General features: G+C 31.2%; 1 protein-coding gene across 1 annotated transcript in view; it reads left to right on the top strand.

Moving 5' to 3' along the window:
• Positions 1-428: 428 nt before the first annotated feature.
• The window catches only part of LOC121125948 (uncharacterized), a 72,082-nt gene continuing 49,723 nt past the window's right edge, over positions 429-22,787 (top strand). Inside the window, exons 1-2 of the mRNA XM_040721218.2 lie at positions 429-1,032; positions 1,359-1,471. Of these exons, the coding sequence (XP_040577152.1) occupies positions 868-1,032; positions 1,359-1,471 (278 nt within the window). The 5' untranslated portion in view covers positions 429-867. The remainder of the gene's footprint in view (positions 1,033-1,358; positions 1,472-22,787) is intronic.

The following is a 22,787-nucleotide window of genomic DNA, read 5'->3' on the forward strand; positions in this document are numbered from 1 at the left end:
TGATAATTTCATAATTAGAAAAAAGTGACTAACCATCAACGGATTTTGTGCCTTTCTCAAATTTCTTTTTAGAGGAAAGGTTGCGCGACACATTCAAGGTAATGATTTGAGAGATGTCATTACGTTTTTTAAAGACTTTATATTGGACTGCGTAGGGATAATCACAAACAGAATGGATCTCATATTTATCTGTTTACATTTTTGACTCTGTCACTCTTAATGAACTCTTTAAGGGCCTTTCTACTTGTTTCTCTACAGGGCCCTCCTCAATTTAATAACTTGAAAGAAGGACTTAACATATTATTAGTTACCTTTGTATTAATCATTAGGAGCTCACACGTACTTATCAGTCAGCGCCCTCCTTACGTTATATTTGATATACGCCACGTACAATATTATATATATATGTACTTTTTTACATAGTTAAAATCCTCCAATCTACTTCTAAGCCGTCAGTTGATAAAAAGAAGCAGTGCTTATGTGTATATCATATTATTATGTTTGTGCTCCTTGTGCCTGCCTCTCTCTCCATTAGTACACCTATTCTTAATTAGAACAGTGTCTATCACTCATTATTAGGAGTCGAGATGTGTTCTCATTTTAAAAGCTGTGAATCTCTTACTAATTGTAATTAAATACGAGGGAGTTTATTGATTTTTGTAGGGCGTTTAAATTTTTCCAGAAAGTTTTTTGTATGGAATTAACTCAACATCAACGTGCTTTGACATTCCACACAACAGAGGAAAGGAATGAGAGTTGGAAGACTTACTACAGAGGCCACTTGGATGTGGAAAAGGATTCCCTAAGTCGTTGTCGTGCTCACAAATAATATACATATTGGTTGTATTAATAAGACTATTATTAATAATGTTACTAAGTGAGTCAAAGGCAGTCTCGGCTTTAAAGCCCTGGTGGGACTTTGCATATATTTATTCTGTCATTGCTCTTATCCTTGTGGAGATTTTGTATCTCATCACCTCAATCCCGAGCTTATTCGTCTCTTCTCATTCTTCTTCCTCCGATGATGATGATGTGAGTTGCTTTAAGGCATAATCCTTCACGTTTATGTATACATAGTGTTGTGACAGTCTTTATTTAGGACTTCAGTTTCAGTCCGGTCGAGTTCAGTCCGGGATATCAGTCCTAAAAGTGATATAGTTTGGTCCTTGATGATGTCAATACACATCATTTCCTCTTTTTTTTTCAATCAGTTCTAGTACTGACAGTCCTTAAGACTGACAGTCGTAAGGACCGGTCCTAAGATTGGACTGAGACTAATAAATAAGGACTGACACGACCTGTACACCTATACACCATATCAATTCTATTTTCCTTCTTCTCATTATATGTATGTATAGAAGATCAATTCAACCACAACTCCTGTTGATAACTTTGATCACGAGTCCATATTCCCAATGTATATGCTTATCGTTTTCGTGTGTCTTATTTTGATGGACTTTGCTTATACGAGGTAAGAGCGTGTTTTATTTTATCATTTATGAGGAATATTCGCATTGTTTTATGCAAAAAAAAAAAAAAAAAAAAAAAAAAAAAAAAAAAATGGAGGATTATTGCAAAATATCTCCATTATAAACATTTTGGACACTAATAATGTACATTACATTTATCAAAAATTACATTTACTAAAATATGTTAAAACCCAGGGTGGTCTGAAAAGTTTCCAATCGAACAAATATACTTAACATTTTTTTCTGAATTTTTATATCTCAATAAATAACTTCTTGTAAATCTACACACTTCTTTTAGCCCCCTCCCATCTCTGTAAACCGACATTTTTTTATTGCAAAATAATTGTTCACGAGACACTATTTGTTTTTGTCTCAATTACTCCGAGTTAGATTGACTTTGACGCCTCAAATTTGAACATAACAAGCCTTTATATCTCTGCTACTACTTGAATCTATTTAAAAGTTACACTTTCAAAAACAAATATTTAATGATAGCTCGAACATCGATTGTGTCCATTTTCACACAAACACGATCCTCAACTCACTCGAACGACTGATATATAACAACTACGCCTCAAAAATGCCTGAAACTTTGGTGAGTTACTGTCAAAAGATGCCTAATAGATGTGAATAGCTTTAGTTTACGAGTACGCCCATTTTCACGTCGAGTTTGGAAACTTTTCAGACCACAATCGTACGTATTAGGATCCATATATCTTCATTAGTTCCTTTATAGGAATCTGAGGCTATGAACTCGAGTGAAAATCGAGTCACGAGTAATTTAATTTCGATTTCGTGGGAAATCTGTAGTCGAAGTTTATATAAATTAAGTAAGGCTTAAGTTGGAATTGCATGTAAGAGTCCCCAGACATATTTAGTAATAGTTGAACAAAAAATGTCATTCGAATCAGAGCACCAGTTCTCTTCTCTGCCTGTTCATGAGACATTTTTTTACTCCTTAGAGTCAAGCCTCGAGCTTATGAATTCGAGTTTAAAACGAATCTTTTAACTTTGATTCGGAATCAAACCTGAAATCACAGTGTAATGATACTTTATTGTATTCGATTCCGAGTTATAAGTAAGAATATCGAGCTCTGCATTGTTCATGGGACATTTTTTACATATTCGAGTCAAGGCTATGAACTCGAGTCTTGTAAATTTGATTCGGAATTGAGTCTAAAATCAGAGCGTACTAATACTTAATTGCTATTTGAGTACAATATCCGAGTAAGAATCTCTATTTCTGCATTCTTTATGAAAACATTTCCTTTCAAATGTTCAACTCAAACTCTGTATTGCTTACGCGTCGTTTTTTACATGTTCGAGTTAAGCCATGAGCCTATGAACTTGAGTCCTCTAAATTTGATTCCAAATTGAGCCTGAAATCGCAGTGTAATGATACTTCAGCTCTGTACTATTCACAATGACATTTTTTGAATGTTCGAGTCAAGCTACATATGTTCTCGACCTTAAAACGAGTTTTGTGTCGTTTAACTTTGATTCCAAATCGAGCCTGAAGTCACAGTATGAATTGCTACGCGACTTGAAGTTGCAAGTGAGTTCGACAATGTTGACGGGACATTTTTTCTATTTTTCGACTCAAGTCCTCGAGTCATTTAACTTCGATTCCGAGCCGACCCACAAGTTGTAATTTAATAAGACGTAATTGCCAATGAATTCCTTATGTTTCTTAGAATATCTATGAATTTAAGTATCCCATTCTAAATAGTTCACTATAAACTTATTACTCTAGAGTATTTGGATAACTAAAAGTGCATAATTTTTGTATATGTAAGTTCCTAATGATCCCATAAGTCACTGCCAAAAAGGAACTTTTATCATGACTCTATTAAGAAACATAAAATACAATAGTCATTTCTTAAATATTTATATTTATTTGTATGAGAACCTTTTCGGATTGATATTTAAGACTCCTTCATTTGAATGATTCCCTTTTTCTGAAAATTTAGTTACTTATTTGGCGCGTCAACATCAAAAAAATCTTGAACATTAATAAAATAAAAAAAGTGAAAACCCCAATTTTTATTTTACTTTATAAATCCAAACATCCAATATTTCACAGACATATCTGCGGTAATTATATGTATTTTATTCAAATATATCGCAGGAGTTTAGTTACATTAGTTTAGCAGCTTTATTAGGTTTACAATACTTATATTGGCCCTGATACGGCATTTCAAGTTAAATCTATATAAAACATTTATTTTATCAAATCAACGACCATGGATAATGAGTGGATGATGATTGAGGTAGTTTCACTTCTGCGCCGGACTACCCTTCTCTGATATCATCACTGCTACTAGAGCATCCCGGCTACTGTTTTTCGAGTCAAAAAAGCATCTGAATGATGGCTACGATATAGCCAAGAGCCCAAGAGTGGTAGGCCAAAAAAATTGAACTCAAATCAGGTCAATTAAGCTTTTCAAGCTAAGGTGTTTGTGATTTTTCCAACGACAAGTCTTTCAGCCGCTCTACAGTGTTCAGGGGCATCACTAATGAGGTTGGGACCTCTCTACGAGCTCGTCAGTGGCCTTTTCTCACGGAGGCCCACCTAAAAAATCGCTGTGAACCCTGCAGAAACAACATGAAATTCTAAGACAAGAGCTAATGGCTGCCACACAACCCAAATATCAATCCTCTTGATTACTCCATATGGTGGGACATCGAGAGTCCGTCCTGTAAATTGTGCCATCCAAATATTGAGGACCTTAAGACCTCCGTCAATCAGGTTTGGACCGAAATGTCCAAGGACCACTTCATTAGGGTATACCATAGCTTCCTGCGCCGTATTGGAAGCTGGGGGGGCGGCCATATTATATAATTATATAGAAAATAAAATATTAAGGGACTTTTTTTTCCAATAGAATGCAGAAAAAATGTCTTTAAAATGAAATGGTTTAGTATTTGTCCCCAAAGAGTCTAAATTCTTTTGACAGGACCGTTATACTTGTATATCCAGCTCAATATTTCACAGAGATATTTGAATCAATTAAAGTCCTTGTATTCAAATTTGTGGGACGACTTAAGATACTGAAGAAATTCAATCCTTTGAAAAGAAAATAAAAAATTGGAAAAAAACTTAATTGCTCTTCCTTCTGCATATAAATGTATAAATTCTTCAAATCATTTACCAGTTTTTTTAATATAATAAACTTAAAATACTAATCATTAATTAACAGTGTATGACATTTAGTTATGTAAGCACTAGGCCTACTAGATTATAAAGGAGCTTATGCTTGAGAGTGTCGAATAAGTTGAAAAACTGGGATTTGAAACTTCAAAATATAGACCTTTTCTAGAAATAACTCTTCAAGAAATCCTCAGTGTGACTCTTTGTTTTTCATGAGCATACCCACACATAAAGACTCAGTACTTATATCAATTCATATGTGTTCTCTCCTCCAGAATGAAAAAAAAGATAATAAGAGTTTGAGAAACAAAATTATACGATTAGAATACTAATGAGTCTCTAGTGGGATACTGCTGAATCAAAATGAACGATGCAGTCTATGATTAAAAACAGGCAGCAGGAGTACTTATAGCAAAGCTAAACAAGGACTGCAAGGCTGCCGTTACTTCTAAAAGAGATTCTTCGGATGATTAAGAAACAAAAAGTGCTCAATAACAAAAAAGCCAGTGCTCCCGCTATGTTAAATACAAAACGCCTGCGAGAGCTTATTCAGTTTTACATAAGAGCGTTGATATTTTATTCCGATCTTAACTGAATACATAAGAATGATGAGTTCCTGAGAGAGGAACAACAATATCAAACAGAAACAGACCTACATATTTGATGCTACATTCAAAACACCTGTGATATTTCATTATTTAATATTAGATTGTTCTTTCTTGGATGTAAAATTAGTATATGTACATCAGGGTGCACTACATACCGTGGACTCGTATACACGTTCAATTTTATATGCACACGCCTGCAAAAACTGATTAATACGACTACATTGCTATTTACTAAATCAAAGTATGGATAATCTATCTATAAAAAAATTTCCATTGTTAAATTAAAAAAAAAAAAAAAATACTATCAAAATCCATAGCTATTAAAAGAAAATTAAATTTTTGAAAAAAAAAATCAAAAATCCACAGTTGTTTAAATAATACTTTTAAAATTTAAATGTAAACTATTTTTTATTTTGGAAATTGTTTTTAAATAGTTTAAAATTATACTTCTTGGAAAAGTTTTTCCCAAAATTCACAGCTGTTCCTAAAAAATTAACTTTTTTGTAAAAAATATTTCAAAAATCCATAGCTATTCATAGAAAATTAAAATTCTTGGAAAAAAAAATGAAGAATTATTTTATTAAGAAGTTTGGATATTTTAAGGTGGGGTTTCAGCCCCTCCATCCCAACCCTTGTAGCGCCCCTGTATTGGATTGGGTCTTTAAAGCTTTGGAATGAACAATCTTACCTATTTGGAAGTTTGGGATTGGTAAAACCTTGCTTTTTTACATCACTAAAATTCGCCAAAATTAAGTACAAATACGATTGATAAGTATATATTAATTAACTGACTACAATTTGATGAGCTTTTCATGCATGATGATTGATGAGACAACTATTTGCATATTAATAAATAATATTAAAATTAATTTGCCTCTCTGTAAATGAATGAATGAATGAAAAAAACCTATTCAATAAAGCAGAAAAAAAGTTTTTCAATTCATGAAGAGGATTAAAGTGTATTTAATAAGTTAAGTATTATTAATGTATTCATGTAATGGAAAATAAATTTTATTTACAGGGGCGTCCGCAGGGGATTGCCTGGAGAGGATGTAGCCCTCCCAAAATAAAGGAATTTATGAATTTTACTAGAAAAGGAAAAATTAGAATTTTTTTTCGAAAATTTAGAAATTTATTGTAATTTAATTTTTCAAATTTTTTTCCAAAAAGTCTAATTTTCTTTGAATAGCAATGGATTTTTGAAATTTTTCTACAAAAATTTAATATTGTGAGAATAGCTATAGATTTTTTTTTTTTTTTTTTTTGAGAACAGCTGTGAATTTTGAAATTTATAGCCAGAAAATTAAACTTTTGAGAATAGATTTGGGTTTTTGAAATATTCTTGCTAAAAATTATAGCATTCGAATTTTTCTTTCAAAAATATGATATATGAAATCTATTTTTCCCAAAAAAATTAATTTTCTTTCAATTGAAAGTAATTTTTAAATTTTTCTCCAAAAAATTAAATTTTTTCAGAATAACTGGATTTTTTTACAAAAAAATTAATATTTGATTTTTGGGATCATCTATAGATTTATGATGTTTATTTAGATTTTGTTTTTTCTTTTTTGATCATAGTTAGGGATTTTTGAAGTTTTTTTCAAAAACCATTACACCATGTGCCAAAGTTTAAAATTCTGTATTCTTGGCTTTTTATATTTGCTCTTATGTTTTAAAAAACCCAGAAACTTAAACTAAAAATTATGCTCATGTGTTCTAAGAGGATGATTTGAAAGTTTCCGACCTTACAAAGATACAAAACATTTTTTCTTAATCTAAATGAGTAACCTTTTCCAATATTTTGAAGGAGGCACCGTTTCCCCTTCTGCATTAAAAAAATAGTGATTTAAGAGAGTAAAATCTTACAAGGCTTCTTTTCATAACTAATAGCTTTCTATACTGTACAAAATTAGGAAAATATGTTTATACCAAGTCCATAACTTATTGCACGAGCCTTTAAAATATGACTAAATACGTATTAACAAAATTTATAAATAATTAGTATTTCTATATTTCGTATAATAGTATTTGTAACCACTTCCTGAAAAAAAGATAACATTATTTAACATTTTTTTTCTTCTTCAAATCATTCTTTTTGTGGTAAACTGATTTTAATTGTGTCTCTTAATTTTTGTTTTAAATTAGGTTGGATATATTGTTTCATATATCACATCATGCTATACTATGACTTTGTTCGTAGGATGATAGTTTTGATATTTATTAAACTGAACTTTTTCTTATAATGTATAAAATTAGGATATAAAATTGCGAAACTAATCGGCCCGAAAATCCTAGACTGGTCAAAGATTATTATGACTTTTTGTCGAGCGAACTAATTTGTTCCTTCAAAAAAGTTCGTTCAATACAGTTCTAAATAAAAACTGATTCTAGAGATGAACTGTTGATTGGTTCATGATTTGAAAATGAGCCAATTCCGATACCATCTTTATGAACGATTCGATGTTGATTTCTTATTAATATAATGTTTAAAAAACGATGTACTTGTTTTAATGTTTAACTTTATATTAATTAGGGATCGACAAGCCACAGACATAAATATAACAATCATAATTATGATTATAATTAGTTGTAAATAATTTGAAATTAAAATTGTATAAAATAGTTAGTTCCTCTCCGCTCTCTGGAGTCAATAAATTTTTGGTTGGCTCATATACATCACCCCCACTATAGGAAGACTCTTATTTTCAATGGATAGACCTGAATTTTTTTTATGTAAGTCTATTATTATTGCACTTATTCATGAGCGTTTGAAGGATTATATTTTAGGGAGGCCTTGTTTTGGCGAATTAAAAATTTAAAAGAATTCAAAAATTATTTTTTTTTTGAAATAAATTTCAAGAATGCACAGCCTTTTAAAAAATATTCAAAATCCATAGTTATTCACAAAAAAACTAAATTTTTTGCAAAAAATTAGTGAAAAATTTAAGTTTTTGGACAAAAAATTCAAAAGTTAAATTTCAAAATTTGTTGAAGAAAATTTCAAAAATCTGCAGCTATTCACAAAAAATTAATTTTTTTATTAAAAAATTCAAATATTGAATTTTTTGAGAAAAATTTCCGGAAAAAAACAAAAATTCTTATATTTCAAGGGGGTCAGCCTCTCCATTCCAGCCCGTGCAGACGCCCCCTTATTTTATTCTAAATTAAAAATGAAAGAAAACATAATTTTAACTGAGGCCCCAACAGGTAGAAACCCCTCGTCTTAAACTTATGACCCTCACTACCTTTTATATATATATATATACATATATAAGTAAGCATTGGCATTTATGGAATTGGGATTATTGTCCTGATTCTGATACCAATTTCGATGCACCAGTAATTTGGATCCAACCCAAAATTTATTTCGCTCATGGGCCGAGTCTCAACAGTTATTCATACTATTATTAATCTAAAAATATATATATTTTTTAATATGTATACCTTCAAAAACTCAATAATTAGTTTAGAATAAAAAATTGGTTTATAAATCGGGGCAAAAAATAAATCGGTCTTGGATTTAAATACGATTAAATTTCGATCCATGGTCTGAAATTGCGGTCTGAATCGGAATAATTGTCCAAACTTGTCTAGAAAATAATGTAAGACCAATAAACACTTATTTATTCAAGCCTTTTCATTTACGTGATTAAAGTCTTTAGCTACATGTAAAACGTAAATATTGCAAGTGTGCCAATATCCTATCATCCTCATCATCTTTTTGGAAGATATTTATAGGCAAAACAATTTATAAAAACACTTGATATTTAGAGTAGAATGTGAGGAAAGGAATAATATATTTACATTTTTAACAGCTGTTGTTGAGGAGTTAAAACAAAATATGACCTAGAGATTGATTGTTAAATAATTAAATATGTATTTCGAAAAGAGAGTTTTATGGAATACTAATAATAATTAAGGACTTTATCAAGTAATAAGGATATTAATTGTTAGTAATATAATTACTTAAAATTTCTTAATTAGTGATCCTATATACTCATACATATATATACTTCTATTGGCGGGAGTATAAATATACATTATACCATGTACAATATACGTTTCTAGGAAGGTTGACCTCCGAAATATTGTAATAAAAAAATTGCCATCATTAGAAAATTTACCGCAATTGCATGTTATTTTTGCATACAGGCGTGACCATAAGTTTTAAACCTTTTTAAATTGTGTATATTGAGTGATAGATTGATCGTAGAGAAAAACACAGTAACCAAATATTTTAGAAAATTTATTAAATTTTATTCTATATTTTATAAATTATTCAATGTAACTGCCTCTTTGATTGATTACTTCCTTTAGACGTGATTAAAATGCTTCACATTCTGCATGCACCATAGATTTGGTAAGTTTCGCACATTCAATCTGAATTGAGGTACGGAGATCTTCCAAATTTAAATATTGACGAGTTTTTACCTTCGACTCGAGATAACCCCACAAAAAGTAGTCGAGGGGGTTTTGATCTGGACTTGAACGGGGCCACATTCATATTTGTCCCAAAAATGAATATTTGCTTTAAGCCACTCTTGACATTGAACGGTGTTATGTATTGTAGCTTTATACTGCTGAAAGGTTACCTCACCTGAATCGTTTTAGATTAATTGGCTTTGTACCAATGAATGGCCACAAGATCCAAAACATATAAATGTAGTCATCCGTCTTCATACGGAGGCCTTCCGGAATAATAACCAAAGGAAGCGTATCTCTTTACTTGGAGTACCTCCCCAGACCAAAAGGGATCGACTATTGACCCGTTTCGAAATTCTTCTTTGATATTATATAGGTGATTTTTTGAAGTGCAGGGTGTGGTTTTTAACCTGTCTGAATGACCCATGGTTATGATAGACAAATTTAGTATATCTGGTGTATAATTTGAAAAATTAGAAGAGTTTTATTTTATGTCAACTATCTGCAGATAGAAAAAATATAAACGGATATACAATATACAGTTCTAGGAAGATTGATCTTCGAAATAGTATCATTAGAAATTAACCATTGGTGGAAAATTAGCTCTGTACAAAATGGCCAAGAACTATTTATTATTTGTATAGTGATTCATCTACCAATTTGTGGCATCTACGGATGGGAATGACCCATCTTCAGATCTGTAGATAGTTTTCCCATCCGCAGAGAACCTATTGAGCATAAATATTGGCCGTAGAAGTTGTATTGTAAAAAAGTTTTGAGAAATTTGGCGAATCCCTTTATGGTTCTTGAAGGGGCTGGAAGTTGTTTTTAATCTTCCTTGATGCCTCCGAGCTTAGACTGTACACCCTATTGACCTGTAACATCGGGTATTATATAGGTGATCATTTGAAGTGGTGGCGGAGGTTTTTAATTTGTCTGAAGGTCCTACTATTAATACACAAATCCAGTTTATTTAGGTTACAATTTGAGAAACTAAAAAGATTATTTTAATATTGCCCATCTGCAGATAGGAAAACTATCAAGGAACATACAATTCACGGTTTTAGGAAGACTGATCTCCGATAGAGAAATGCCTCCATGAATATTGACATATGTTGAAAATTGCCTGCAATGTTACCATATATGAAGTGATTTATCTACAAATTTGTCTCATATTCAGATGCGACTGAGGTTTCTAAAGACACGTCAATAGTTTACGCCCATCTGAGAAAAAACTGTTTTTTAATATGCCTTCAGGTTCCAAGTTTATACTGCACAACCTGTTCACCTGAAGCGGATGCCATTCTATAGAGGGTACTTTAAAGTGTTATGGATGGCTTTTAACCATTCTTTAGGTCCACGATTATTCTACACAAATCCCGTGTGCCTGTGATGTAATTTGAGAGATTAGGAGGTCTATTTTATGTCACCCATCTACAAATGGGGAAACTATAAGCGGATATAATATATATTGTTCTAGGAAATTTGATCTCCAAAATAGTGTCAGCAGAAAATAACCATGAGTAGAAAAATTGACTGCAGGAATATTATCATCTGCAGAAAATTTCCCATAATTACACTATGTATATATAGTGGTTCATCTACCAATCAGTCCTATCTACAGATAAGGCTGATCCATTTAAGGATCCGTAAATAGATTTCCTATTTGAGTCAATTATAAGTTTATTATTCAAATTTCTGGGATGATTTAAGATAACCAAGAATTTTAGCTATAGTTTAAAACCTTTATTCGATTTAAAAAACTTATCGTAGTCCCAATATCGCTTATCTTAAAAAATATTTATATTTTCCTGTGCCTTACTTTAAGTGCTATTTACCCAGTACCCAAAGGGATTATTATGAGTATTTTTGATAGAAATAGACAAATATTTTAATAGTTGAGGAATACAAATGTATTGTACAAACAATCTTGGACATAAATCAAGAGGGGGGGGGGGAAATCCCAACATATTTTTTACCTTCATATGTACATGATACATCCCAATATTTTATAGCCACATTTGAGCCTATTAAAAGCTTACCATTCAAATTTCTGGGACTATTTAAGATACTCAATAATTTGAACTATAGTTTAAAACCTTTATTTGATTTAAGAGACTCATAGTGGTCCTGATATGGCACATTTTAGGAATAAAATATATCAATTTCCCCTTTTTTATTTATTGTGAGGATCAGTTTTTTGACTACTTTAAGACCCAAGGAGTCATATCAAAATACAGCTGTAACCTACAGTCAATTTTCAGAAAACAAATTTTAAACTTGTTTTTATGTTGACGGGTCGGATATATATAAATATATAGATTTGTACTACATTTTGATCGTGACATTCTATAAACGATTAGCTACATATGTATTATTGATTCTTTTCGAATTGACTTGGATAACAGCTATATATTTTTTAAAGGAGTATAATAATAAATATTGTTTAATGAGATGATTATTAATATTAAAGTATCGTATTTGATGAATCTTCAAGGAGAAGACAGGATGGAAAACTCCTCCTTCATCGAATTACAACGCAAATGAATATTTTTTTTAACTACCTTCCTACGTAATACTTATAGTATTTAACCTCTTACCTACACAGCCTAATAGGCAAGTAATGGATGTAAAAAAAAAACCCGTGTCTAATTATTATTTGAAATAAAATTCTGTTAAATATTGTTATAGCTATTATAATACATATATAATTAAGTTTCTTATTTGTTTATTTGATTCACACAACCTCTCTCCTCTCTTTATTTTGACACCTTTTATGAATCATATTTCTCTTACAACAACTTACATGTGTACCTCCAACTGTCAAGTCCATCGCAATAAAGATTATATATGACAATAAATAGTCCTTACTTAATGTGTATTTAAATGAAAGAGAAATAAACAAACATGGCCGCCGAACAAATACCTTCTAATACATAGTGTATTGTGTCCATTTTTGAAATCCAAGCGAAATAGGGATTATTTACACATCTTTACCTTGATTGCGTCACGCAACCCTTCCTCCAAAAAGAAACATAAAAAATGCCCTAAATCATCTGGCAGTCAGCTAAATCAGTCAACTTTACCAAATTCTATTTTTACGTAAAGTACTCTCATAAAATCATAAGTCTTATTATTATTAAAATTCTAGAAAGTATTTTATTCGATACTGCATCATAATATTGCTGAATAATATTTTATTAAAAGTGTAGCTATACTTTTGTATTTCTATATGACAGCATAAAATTTCCTCAGAGAAATAATGAGATAGTCAATACAAATACAACGAAGGATCAACAAGGAATTGTATTCCTGTCCTTCTGGAAACGGAGCATAATTATAGTATAACTTATTACTTTGTTTATTTATCAAAAAGAATAAATTATGAAACATACCATGACGTATCAAGTCGGAGGAGGGAATTATCAGCTGACAAGAAAATAAATAGAGGTTTTTTGTGTTAACAACGGTGTGAGTATCGCAGTAAAACTCAATGGGATTTTAAACAGTAATTATGACTACAAACATTATAAAATGTCAAAAATCCGAGCTAAGTTTATATCAGTAGAAAAAAAGGTATTACATTTTTTTTATATAAAAGACAAATTGAAAAAAAAAAAAAAAAAGTTTCGAACATTTTGACATTTAACCAAGATGAATCTTTATTTATTGCTATTATTATAAAAATTTCTCAAAAGCGGGAGCCTTTGGCTCCTATGTTTCCGGTGTTACATATCAGATTCTAATACAAAAGAATATAATATGAATAGGATTCTACGTGGTGTACCCATTTTGTTTGTAAGGATGGATTCCGAAATTCATTTCCACGTTTCATTAGGTAGTATTCAGTACATGACTCTAGTTGTTTGAATATAGGTTTTTATATGCTTAGAAATAAAGGTGAACTGCTTCAGGTGAGGTGTTTATTTATTTATTTGCAAATGTAATAAGTTTGAGGCTTTCCTATAGAAGGCCAGTCTGATAGAAATCCATGAATACAATGTGTATAAAAAATATGTTCAATATAAAAGTGTTGGATTTCGGTCTGAAACGGTCGAGACCGGTATCTTTATTAATTAAGGAAACTCATTTGGTCCTTGAAAAAAGCTCGTTCTCAAAGAAAATGGATGAATCTCATTTAAAATGTCTTTGATGGATTATTGATGGCGTCAGTTGTGTTTCAAACTGGTGAACATTGACCCACAATAACGTCATTCGATGTTAAATGTGGACGAAAAAATCAATCCAATATTTGAAAACGATTTTATTTTGGTCAATATTCGCGGTCTGAACGGAAATATAGTTTAGAAATATGCGGTTTTTTTTTTTTACCTACTAGACATAAATATAGTGGGGAAACAAGGGATCAAAGGTAGCGTGGTTCTTTTACTACATTTCATATAAGTCCATACTCTTCATAGTCATGATGTAAAAGATATATTTGGCCAGTTTACACATAAACCAGCAAGAATTGTTCTTCAGAAACTTGTTTCTGGATTACGGTTGTTTCTTTGACAAGTAATAGTCCATTTCTATCAACAAATAAGTCTTTTAATCCTTTGGATGTGCCGTAAATTGCACTTAAGCCCACAAAAATAATCTTTGAAATAAAGGAATGAACAATTGATAGATTTTAAGAATAAAATGGGCCATATCGGATCCCATATAAGTCTTTTAAATCAAAGAAAGATTCTAAAGTGTCGGTAAAATTCTTGGGTATCTTATTTCACTCCAGTAATTTAAATACTTGTATATGAAATAAAAAATATATTGGGATTTAGTCCTTTTTTTGATTTTTGTTCAAGATTGTTTTTATGTTGACACTCCTCATATATCTGTCCTACTTTAAAGCGTTTTTATTTTATGTCATCACTCTTGAAGTCGACCATCTTTTTTGAAGAGGCGTTAACTATCAAAAACTCGGATCCGTTTTGATTAAAGAACATGGTGAATTAATTATTTATCAATCAAAATCTCTTTGTTTGTTAAACTTTTTATATTAATTGTACTTCTGACATTAAAGTGTATTTATGATAAGTTGAAAACAATACCCAATACATTTTATAGGGACTTTTATGAGCTGATTTCATTAAAATACAGCTGCTTTTCTGCCCTATCAAATTGAACCCTTTCTGTTTTACAAATATCTAAGAATTAAAATCATTAGATATTTTTTCCTTTAGATAATTTTGAGAAACTTGTTCATTTTATTTAATAACACACTATACCAACAACTTTGCCTCCAACATGGCTTATCAAGCCATCCGTAACCTCAATGAAAACAATTTATGCTTCCAAAATAAATCAATGTATTTCCTAGTAGTTATTTAAAAGAGCCAAAGGTTGTGTGATTATTTCACAGTATTTCGTCATAATTATAATCATGTCATATTTTTACTTTTAATGTATCATGCAACCTTTCTTCTGAAAAGAAATAGAAAAAATGCCCTAAAATAAGTTTGTAGTTGGCCAATTCTTCCCAACAGTTGAACAGTTTTCTGATGTCTGATTAGCTGAAGAGAAGAAGAAACGTCGACAGTTGACATATATTTTTGTGTTAGCGGTGTAACACTTTGGTATTTGTCTCTTAAAAGTATAAATCTGGCAAATTATATACTTGCTATTATATGCTATTTTAACATACCTGTGTTTATATTTAATTTAAATCTGAACATATACTGAAAATGCACATGAATTATGATATGATATACGAATGTGGTCTGAAAAGTTTCCTACCTAACCAAGATACTAGACATTTTTTCTAAATTTTTATTTTTATATAGCCACCTTATAACTTTACACACTTCTTCCAAGGATGTTCCCATCTCTGTAATACTTCTAAATAGTACTTGGCGTTTTTATCTCCAAAATAATTGTTTAGGGGACGCTTTTTGTTATAGGTTCAATTAGTCCGAGTTAGATTTACTTAGACACATCAAAATTTAACTCGACAAGCTTTTATACGTCTGCTATTGTTTGAATCTATTTGAAGGTTAAAATTTAAAAAAAAAAGCTCAATAACAGTTCCTTAAACGATTCATATCAACTCACTCAAACGCCTGTTTCATAACATCTCCGAGTCACAAATGACTGAAATTTTGGGGATTAACTGTCAACAAACATTTGATAGACATGACTAGCATTTATTTATTAGTGGTGCCATCTTCACGTTGAGGTCGGAAATTTTTCATATTCCCCCCTTTCATAACAGACCAATCAGACAAACAAACCGAAACATTGAACATTGAAACGTTATACCTTCAGACAACTACAATATCTCATAAAAATGACTACATGATTATTTCTTATATCAAAAAAGATGAATATGATATACACAGGGTGCACTATATCCAGTGCACCCTGTATACACGCTCTATGCTGCATGTAAAATACCTGCTATATTTAATTAATTCTACTAAATGGTTATTTCTTAGATCAAAATATGTTTCTGATATACATCAGGGAGCACTATATATATAGCAATCGGCGGCTTATTTTTATATATACATACAGACAGAAAAAATGTTGTATAGGTATAATATTAATATATGTGTGCACGTAAGTTTTTTTTCAGATATGATTAGGATATATATTATTATCATATATTTTAGATTATTTACATCATTATATAAGATGATATGATTCCGTTATCGAATGTCTACATCCTCACTGTACACTAACAAGTATGCAGTGTGAAATAAATACTGTACTTTTTGTCTCTTGGAGATTGAAAATTCATTTAGTCAAGTTGTTGTTAGGCGAGCTAATTCGGCAAGTTGTCTTCACTCCCCTTTTGAGATTTTTGTGACCGGGAGTAGAGTGTTGCTAAAAAACATTATTGCCCTTGGCGTAGTTGGTCTTCAATTAGAGAAGGGCAACTGTGTCAATGACCTACAAGTACTCCTCTACCAATTCCAGACTTCCTCTAAAGGCTTTTGTTGTCGTCCATCCGCTCATAAATCTTCGTAATAATAACCTTGATAACCTTGTCAGGGATGTCCGCAGACTAATATATATATTTTGTTTTGGGGGGAATTTTTAGAATTTTTTTTTATTTAATTTGAAAAGAAAATTAAATTTCAAATATTAAGGTTCTTGTAAAAAAATCAAAACATTTTTATTGGGGAGATACAACCCTGCTTAAAGTAAAAATAGATATCTCGTCATAACTCATAACTACCTTAAGAAGCGTGGATACAAGATTTCTTTTAGCCTTCATCTCAGCTCTCCTTGATCTGATGAAGAAATTTATTTTACTAGAATTGCTTGTTTTTATTACTTTAACAGTTGACATTCTACTAAAAAATCGGTCAACAAATTCATTAAGCTTATGAAATCTATTCAAAGTTTCATTCAGGATTGGACACGCTGTAAATATATGTTCTATGAACAGTACATAGGCATATAATTTATGTATATTTAATATTTAAAGGTCAAGGAATAAAAGGTTGTGTGATGGGGAATTTCATAATCATTTGACCATCATTGTTTTTCTACGAACAATACTTTTTTTTAATAAAAGTATACATAATTAAGAAAAGTTAAAATATATAATAAAGAATGATCACGGAATGCCTTGACCTACACCAACAGATAGCAAACATGATATTTTACTCGTATTTTAATTAAATGGACATATATTTCTTACCTTCCTTTTGACTTCTTCTCTCTGTGTAATCTTCATATGAGTGAGAATGTCATTTTATTAATGAAAAACGAAGTTTATATATTAGAAACAAAAAAACGGTTGTTGCGTGTACTTTTTCTTCCTTTTGGTTCATTATTTATGGTCACTAAAACCGGGTTTCCGGGAATTGTCAGGGACATTAAGAAAAAAAAATGAATTCAGAAATATTTTGCTTTTCTTAAAAGGAGATTAGGGGTTTAGAGAAAAAATATGTTCAAGTTAAACTGTCATTTGCTCATCTTTCAAATTATTCTCAAAAATCCTTTGTCTTATTCTCTCTTCCCTAAATCTTATAATTAGTGATGGGATGATAAAAATAACATAAAAACCCGGTTAAAATGCAATTCCAAAAAAAAAAAAACGATTCTGCTACGATTCTACTAAAAATTCGGGATGCCGATTCTTGTAAATTTTAAATAGTAGTTAAAAAATGCAATTTTGCTATTAAAGGCGTCCACAAGATTATATTTTGCTTGGAAGGGACTTGGTTTTTTAGATTTAAAAAAAAAAATGTTTAATATAATTTTTTTGGTAAAAATTCCAAAAATACACAGCTGTTTAAAAAAAAAAAAATTCAAAATTAAATTTCTAATATGTAATTTAAAAATAAAAAGAATTCAAATATTAAATTTTTTCAAAAAAAATTTCAAAAATATATGGTTATTCACATAAAATTTAATTTTTTGGAAAAAAATTGAAAAGTTAAATTAAATTTTATATATTACATTTTTAGAAAAAAAAATACAAATATCAAATACAAATATCACATTTTTAGAAAAGAAAAATCAAATATTGATTTTTTTGGGGAAAAAAAAAAAAAATTAATTATGTAACCATGGGACTTCAAATTGTTCAGAAATTATCTTCCGTGGGCAGCCGAGTGGCTTTCATTTTGTCTGTAAGGATATGGCCATTGTAGAAACTTTATGGCTTCATCCACAAGTCAGAGTATATGGCTCTGGAGACTATAGCACGGCTTTCTTGGCACTTTTTAGCAAGAACGTTAATGGGAGTTGAGCCTTCACGAACCGGATCAGACCTACGAGGAAACAGGGAGTCCGTTTTTTCTCACTTTGGTACTAGTGCACTTTTTCTTACAACATATACTCCGTCGTAGACTATGCTCTTTTGATATCTAAGTATTTTCTCAAGAAATAGACCGACATGGCTTCCTACTAACTAAACATAACCTGGATACTCACCAGTAGTACCATCTCTCGGACTTTGCACGGACTTTTCAAACGACCCTCGTACTAAAAATGTTTTCCCCAGATTTTCCTATTCAATTTCTATGCATTATCATAGATAAATCAATACGCAAAAAAATCCCGAACCTTTTTTTTCTTCAAATTTGCATATTAATTCCTCATTGTTTAAACGGCAACTCCTCCATAACTCTATGGGTTTTCCATTAATCTAAGGTTAAATTGCCAAAAAATTAAAAAAGAAAAAAATCTTTTAATCTGATATGCTACGAAGAAGCGGATAATTATATACTTTGGTTAATGGGTAAGTATATACATATGCAATTGAAGAGGTAATTAGGTAGAAAGTTGCAATTTTTATTTGCACATAATGGGTTTAAACCATTTTGGAGAAATGGGGATTTATTATAGCCCTATCAAATTGATGAATTATATTCATACACTTTTTTTTACCTTCATTAAAGTATATTTTAATTACCTTATAAATACTTTACTTATTACACTCGTAACTAAATTCATAATGAGGCCTCCACTTCAGTCCTTCAGTCTCAAATAGCCCTTTATACTTAATGATACTATACCATAGATGCTTAAAACGAAAATAATAAGTAAAAATTTAAGGTAAATACATCACTAAATAATTTTAAATGTATTTTGTCGAATTTTCTGCTCCTCTATATGAGTTGGTATGTGATATTTGTAGGAAAAAAACCCCCCCATACAGTTGAGATATTAGAAAAGGAAAAAGGCAGTGCCTCTTTTTTCCTTTTTGGGCATTCCTTAATAGAACAATTTCACCTTACGTCATCAATTGCATCATCATTGAAAAAAACACCTTTTTGGGGACTGAAATTTGATATTTTTAATTCATAAAATGGTCAAACTTTCAATAAACCTTGATAAAACTCAATCTCATGCCTTTATAAATAAAAAAAACTTTACAGCTGTATACTATATTACTTGATGCCAATTATAAAAACTGATATTTGTATATAATCAAAGTAATATCCATTGAAAACCCCTAAAAAAATTATATTTTGTACAATTTTTTTTTGTTGATTGATTAGGATTGTTAGAGAAAATTAACTCATTCCATTTTAATAGTTAATTCGTATCTACAGCACGGAAATAAGATTATATAACGACGTAATAGCATAATTTTAATACATTTTAGGTTTATATAGATAATAAAACAAGACAGTTGAGCGATAATTTATTGTATAGAGGGTAAAGGTTTTAGACCTCTTATTTGCTGGTCCAATTTTGACATGTTCCAATAGTACCCTATTTTCAGTAATATTAATAATAAAAGGGTTTTATTGTATTAAAAACTTGGTTGTTCTGGCCTACCAAAATGAACCTTCATTAAGGTATTTTAATTACTGTATAAATATTCTACTAATTACACTGATAAATAAGTAGATAATGATGCCTTCACTTCATTCATTCTGTCTCAAGTGGTCCATTTAATACACACACATAATGAGTGCTTAATTCAATATTGTGACGTCACGTGGAAAAACTCTATAGATTGTCGTGGTGTTAACAGCTGGCACTGAAAGAAGAGTTATTTATAATTTTTGATGTATTTAAAAAAATCTTTTAAAAATATTGATAAGTGCCATCTTCTCTCATCCTCAGTCAGGCCAATATACTTAAAATTAAGGTATATTAACCATAATGTTTTGTACTGAGCCAGGCAGATATGACATAAGGAAGATGAATTTAATTTGTTTCTATTCCTACGTTCCTTCTCCAATATAAAAAATAGTACTTGTTTTAATATTTGTTACGTGTGCTCTTTCTTCTTCTTTTTTTCATTGTTTAATAGATCGTCGTGGTGTTAACATCCCCCTCTAAAAGAAGAATTCTTGCCTTCCTTGGTTTAAAAAGTGTTTTAAAAATGCATAATTAAATATATATGACTTTATATATAATTATAATATTTCCCATGCAGTAATGCTATTTTAAATGTGGAAGTCTCTCCTCTTTATAGTAGCATCAGTTTATTAAATTGGTTTTTACGTTCAAAGGTGAAGTTATGCATAGCTTAATATTAGTTTGTAGGTTCATTATAGGTGCTTCGTTGGGCACATCATTTGCAAGGCATATATCTTTAAAAAACTTAATTCCCAGTAAATCTTCAATATGTTTTCAACTTTTAATTAAATAAATTAAGACGGGTTACGCCATCTATCGTGCGTGTACATGTCTAAGTGATATCGTTGATCTTATGTAGTGCTACACATTTTATTTTTTTCAAACTTTTCAAGAGTAAAATTTAAACAGAAAGTTTTGTGAGGACGATTATTTTACAAAATCATCTGAAAATAGTGCATGGCACATTTTTTATTTAATATGTGAGCCCTCAGCTCTAATTATAGACTGAATACAAGGCCTAAATCCATTGCATACCTTGACATTGTAGTCAGACTCGAGTTTGTTCCACTACTTTATGATGGAAGTCCAGTCTAAGGACTGGACATTCCTGTGAGGAGTAGCACACATCCTCTCCTTCAGACGCTACTAGATAGAGTTGTCTAGGAAGGTTCGCGGCTGGAGATGAGGGCAGTCACATGTTGACGTACAAAAGTACGAAAAGTTGTCTCTCTGGAAGGTCTGGGTTTTAGCGGGCTGATGACACGGAGCTCCTCCTTGAGGGAAAACAAAGTTGTCCCTGAAGTTTTTTTTGCCCAAAGTAGCACTTTCTTATCCAGAAGTTAGATGTAACCACCTGCACTGAGCCGCTCTTTTGTCTACACAAAAATGGGAGAACAGAATTTGCATGTACTCTCCACAACATTCCAGATCATGGTGGCGGTTAATAAGTCCCTGGTATTATTACTTGCGTGATTCGTCAAAATCTGTCAGTCTTGCCCAGCAGTCCGTAGGATACATCAAATTGAAAATTATAGCAAGCTCGATTACGTGATGGTCTAACCTTGTATTTCTATTAACCTTGGGTTATACCATAATGCATGTACGACTGTTGTTTGACTTTCACCAAGCTTTTAAATAATAACGTCATAGAGTAGGATTGATTGTGCGTTTTTTTGAAATTTGTCTGTCCTGCTCAGCAGTCGGTACTATACATCAAATTAAAAAAATTTACAAGATGATCGAATAATCTGGATTTGTTTTTTCTTAATACAGGCGTTTCATGTTACTTGAATATCTGTTCATGTTAATGACGGTCAATGTTGACTCCTTCAAATTCAATTTGAGGCACATCCAAAGAGTTAATAACAATAAATTGACGAATATTCGTCAAAGAATACCAATGTAAATCCACTTTCAATTTTGAATATAGTGATTCCATCCTGCTTTTGTATTGACGGGCCACAATTAATAACTGATTTATAAGTGTTTTAATACTCATGTTCATGATTGGGATCTAAATCCCCTCCTTGGCCAAAATGAATAACATTGATTACTCCCTGTATATTTGTTTACTATTTCTTATCAATTCATCTTTGTTTAATAGATTGTGTAATCTAAATGATCTTGTAAAGTAATATTGTATAAAAACGGCGTAGCTAAATGTTTACTTACAGACAGACAAGATATCATACTTACTTATATCTTATTTTGATTGTACTCTTCTACCAGAAAGAGTACAACCTGTCTACATATAAACATACCTTTATAGGCTCTATCATACAAAATAATTCTATTGCGAGACAAATAGTTTTTTTATACACAAATCGTATGTCATGATGTTCACATGAAAATGTCCAATGTAAATACGAGGCCAGTCTGTGTGAATTTGGAAACAAGTTTATCAGCTATTCATTATGAATTGAAACCCAAAGAACATATTTTAGTCAATATATCCGCCCTCAGAATTGATGGTGAGCTCCAGATGGTGGCAGAAGCTCCTGCATACCCTCTGGATGTACTCAGCGCACATGGAGGCCCAGGATTTTTTGAAAAAGATCTTCAGATCCCGGGTAATTTTGTGGCATCTCCCCCAGGTCTTGGACTCAACGTGTGTCTAGATGGAATAGTCTAAGGTTCTGGGCTCTGCCGTAGCCAATATTTATTTGCCAAGAAGTGCATGTTGGCCTGGATTCACTCTTGGGCTTTCTTTGAGGTGGGGTAGGTACTCCATTTTGTTGGAACACCCAGGGAGAATAGGAAAAATTGCGAACCATGGACTTGATCCATGGGAAAACTTTATTTACCAGAATTTTGATTCATTAGCCTTTAACCTGTGTGCTATAGGGAACCAGACGGGATTCATGG

Source organism: Lepeophtheirus salmonis, chromosome 11 (genome assembly GCF_016086655.4).
Source record: "Lepeophtheirus salmonis chromosome 11, UVic_Lsal_1.4, whole genome shotgun sequence".
Taxonomy (NCBI): Eukaryota; Metazoa; Arthropoda; class Copepoda; order Siphonostomatoida; family Caligidae; genus Lepeophtheirus; species Lepeophtheirus salmonis.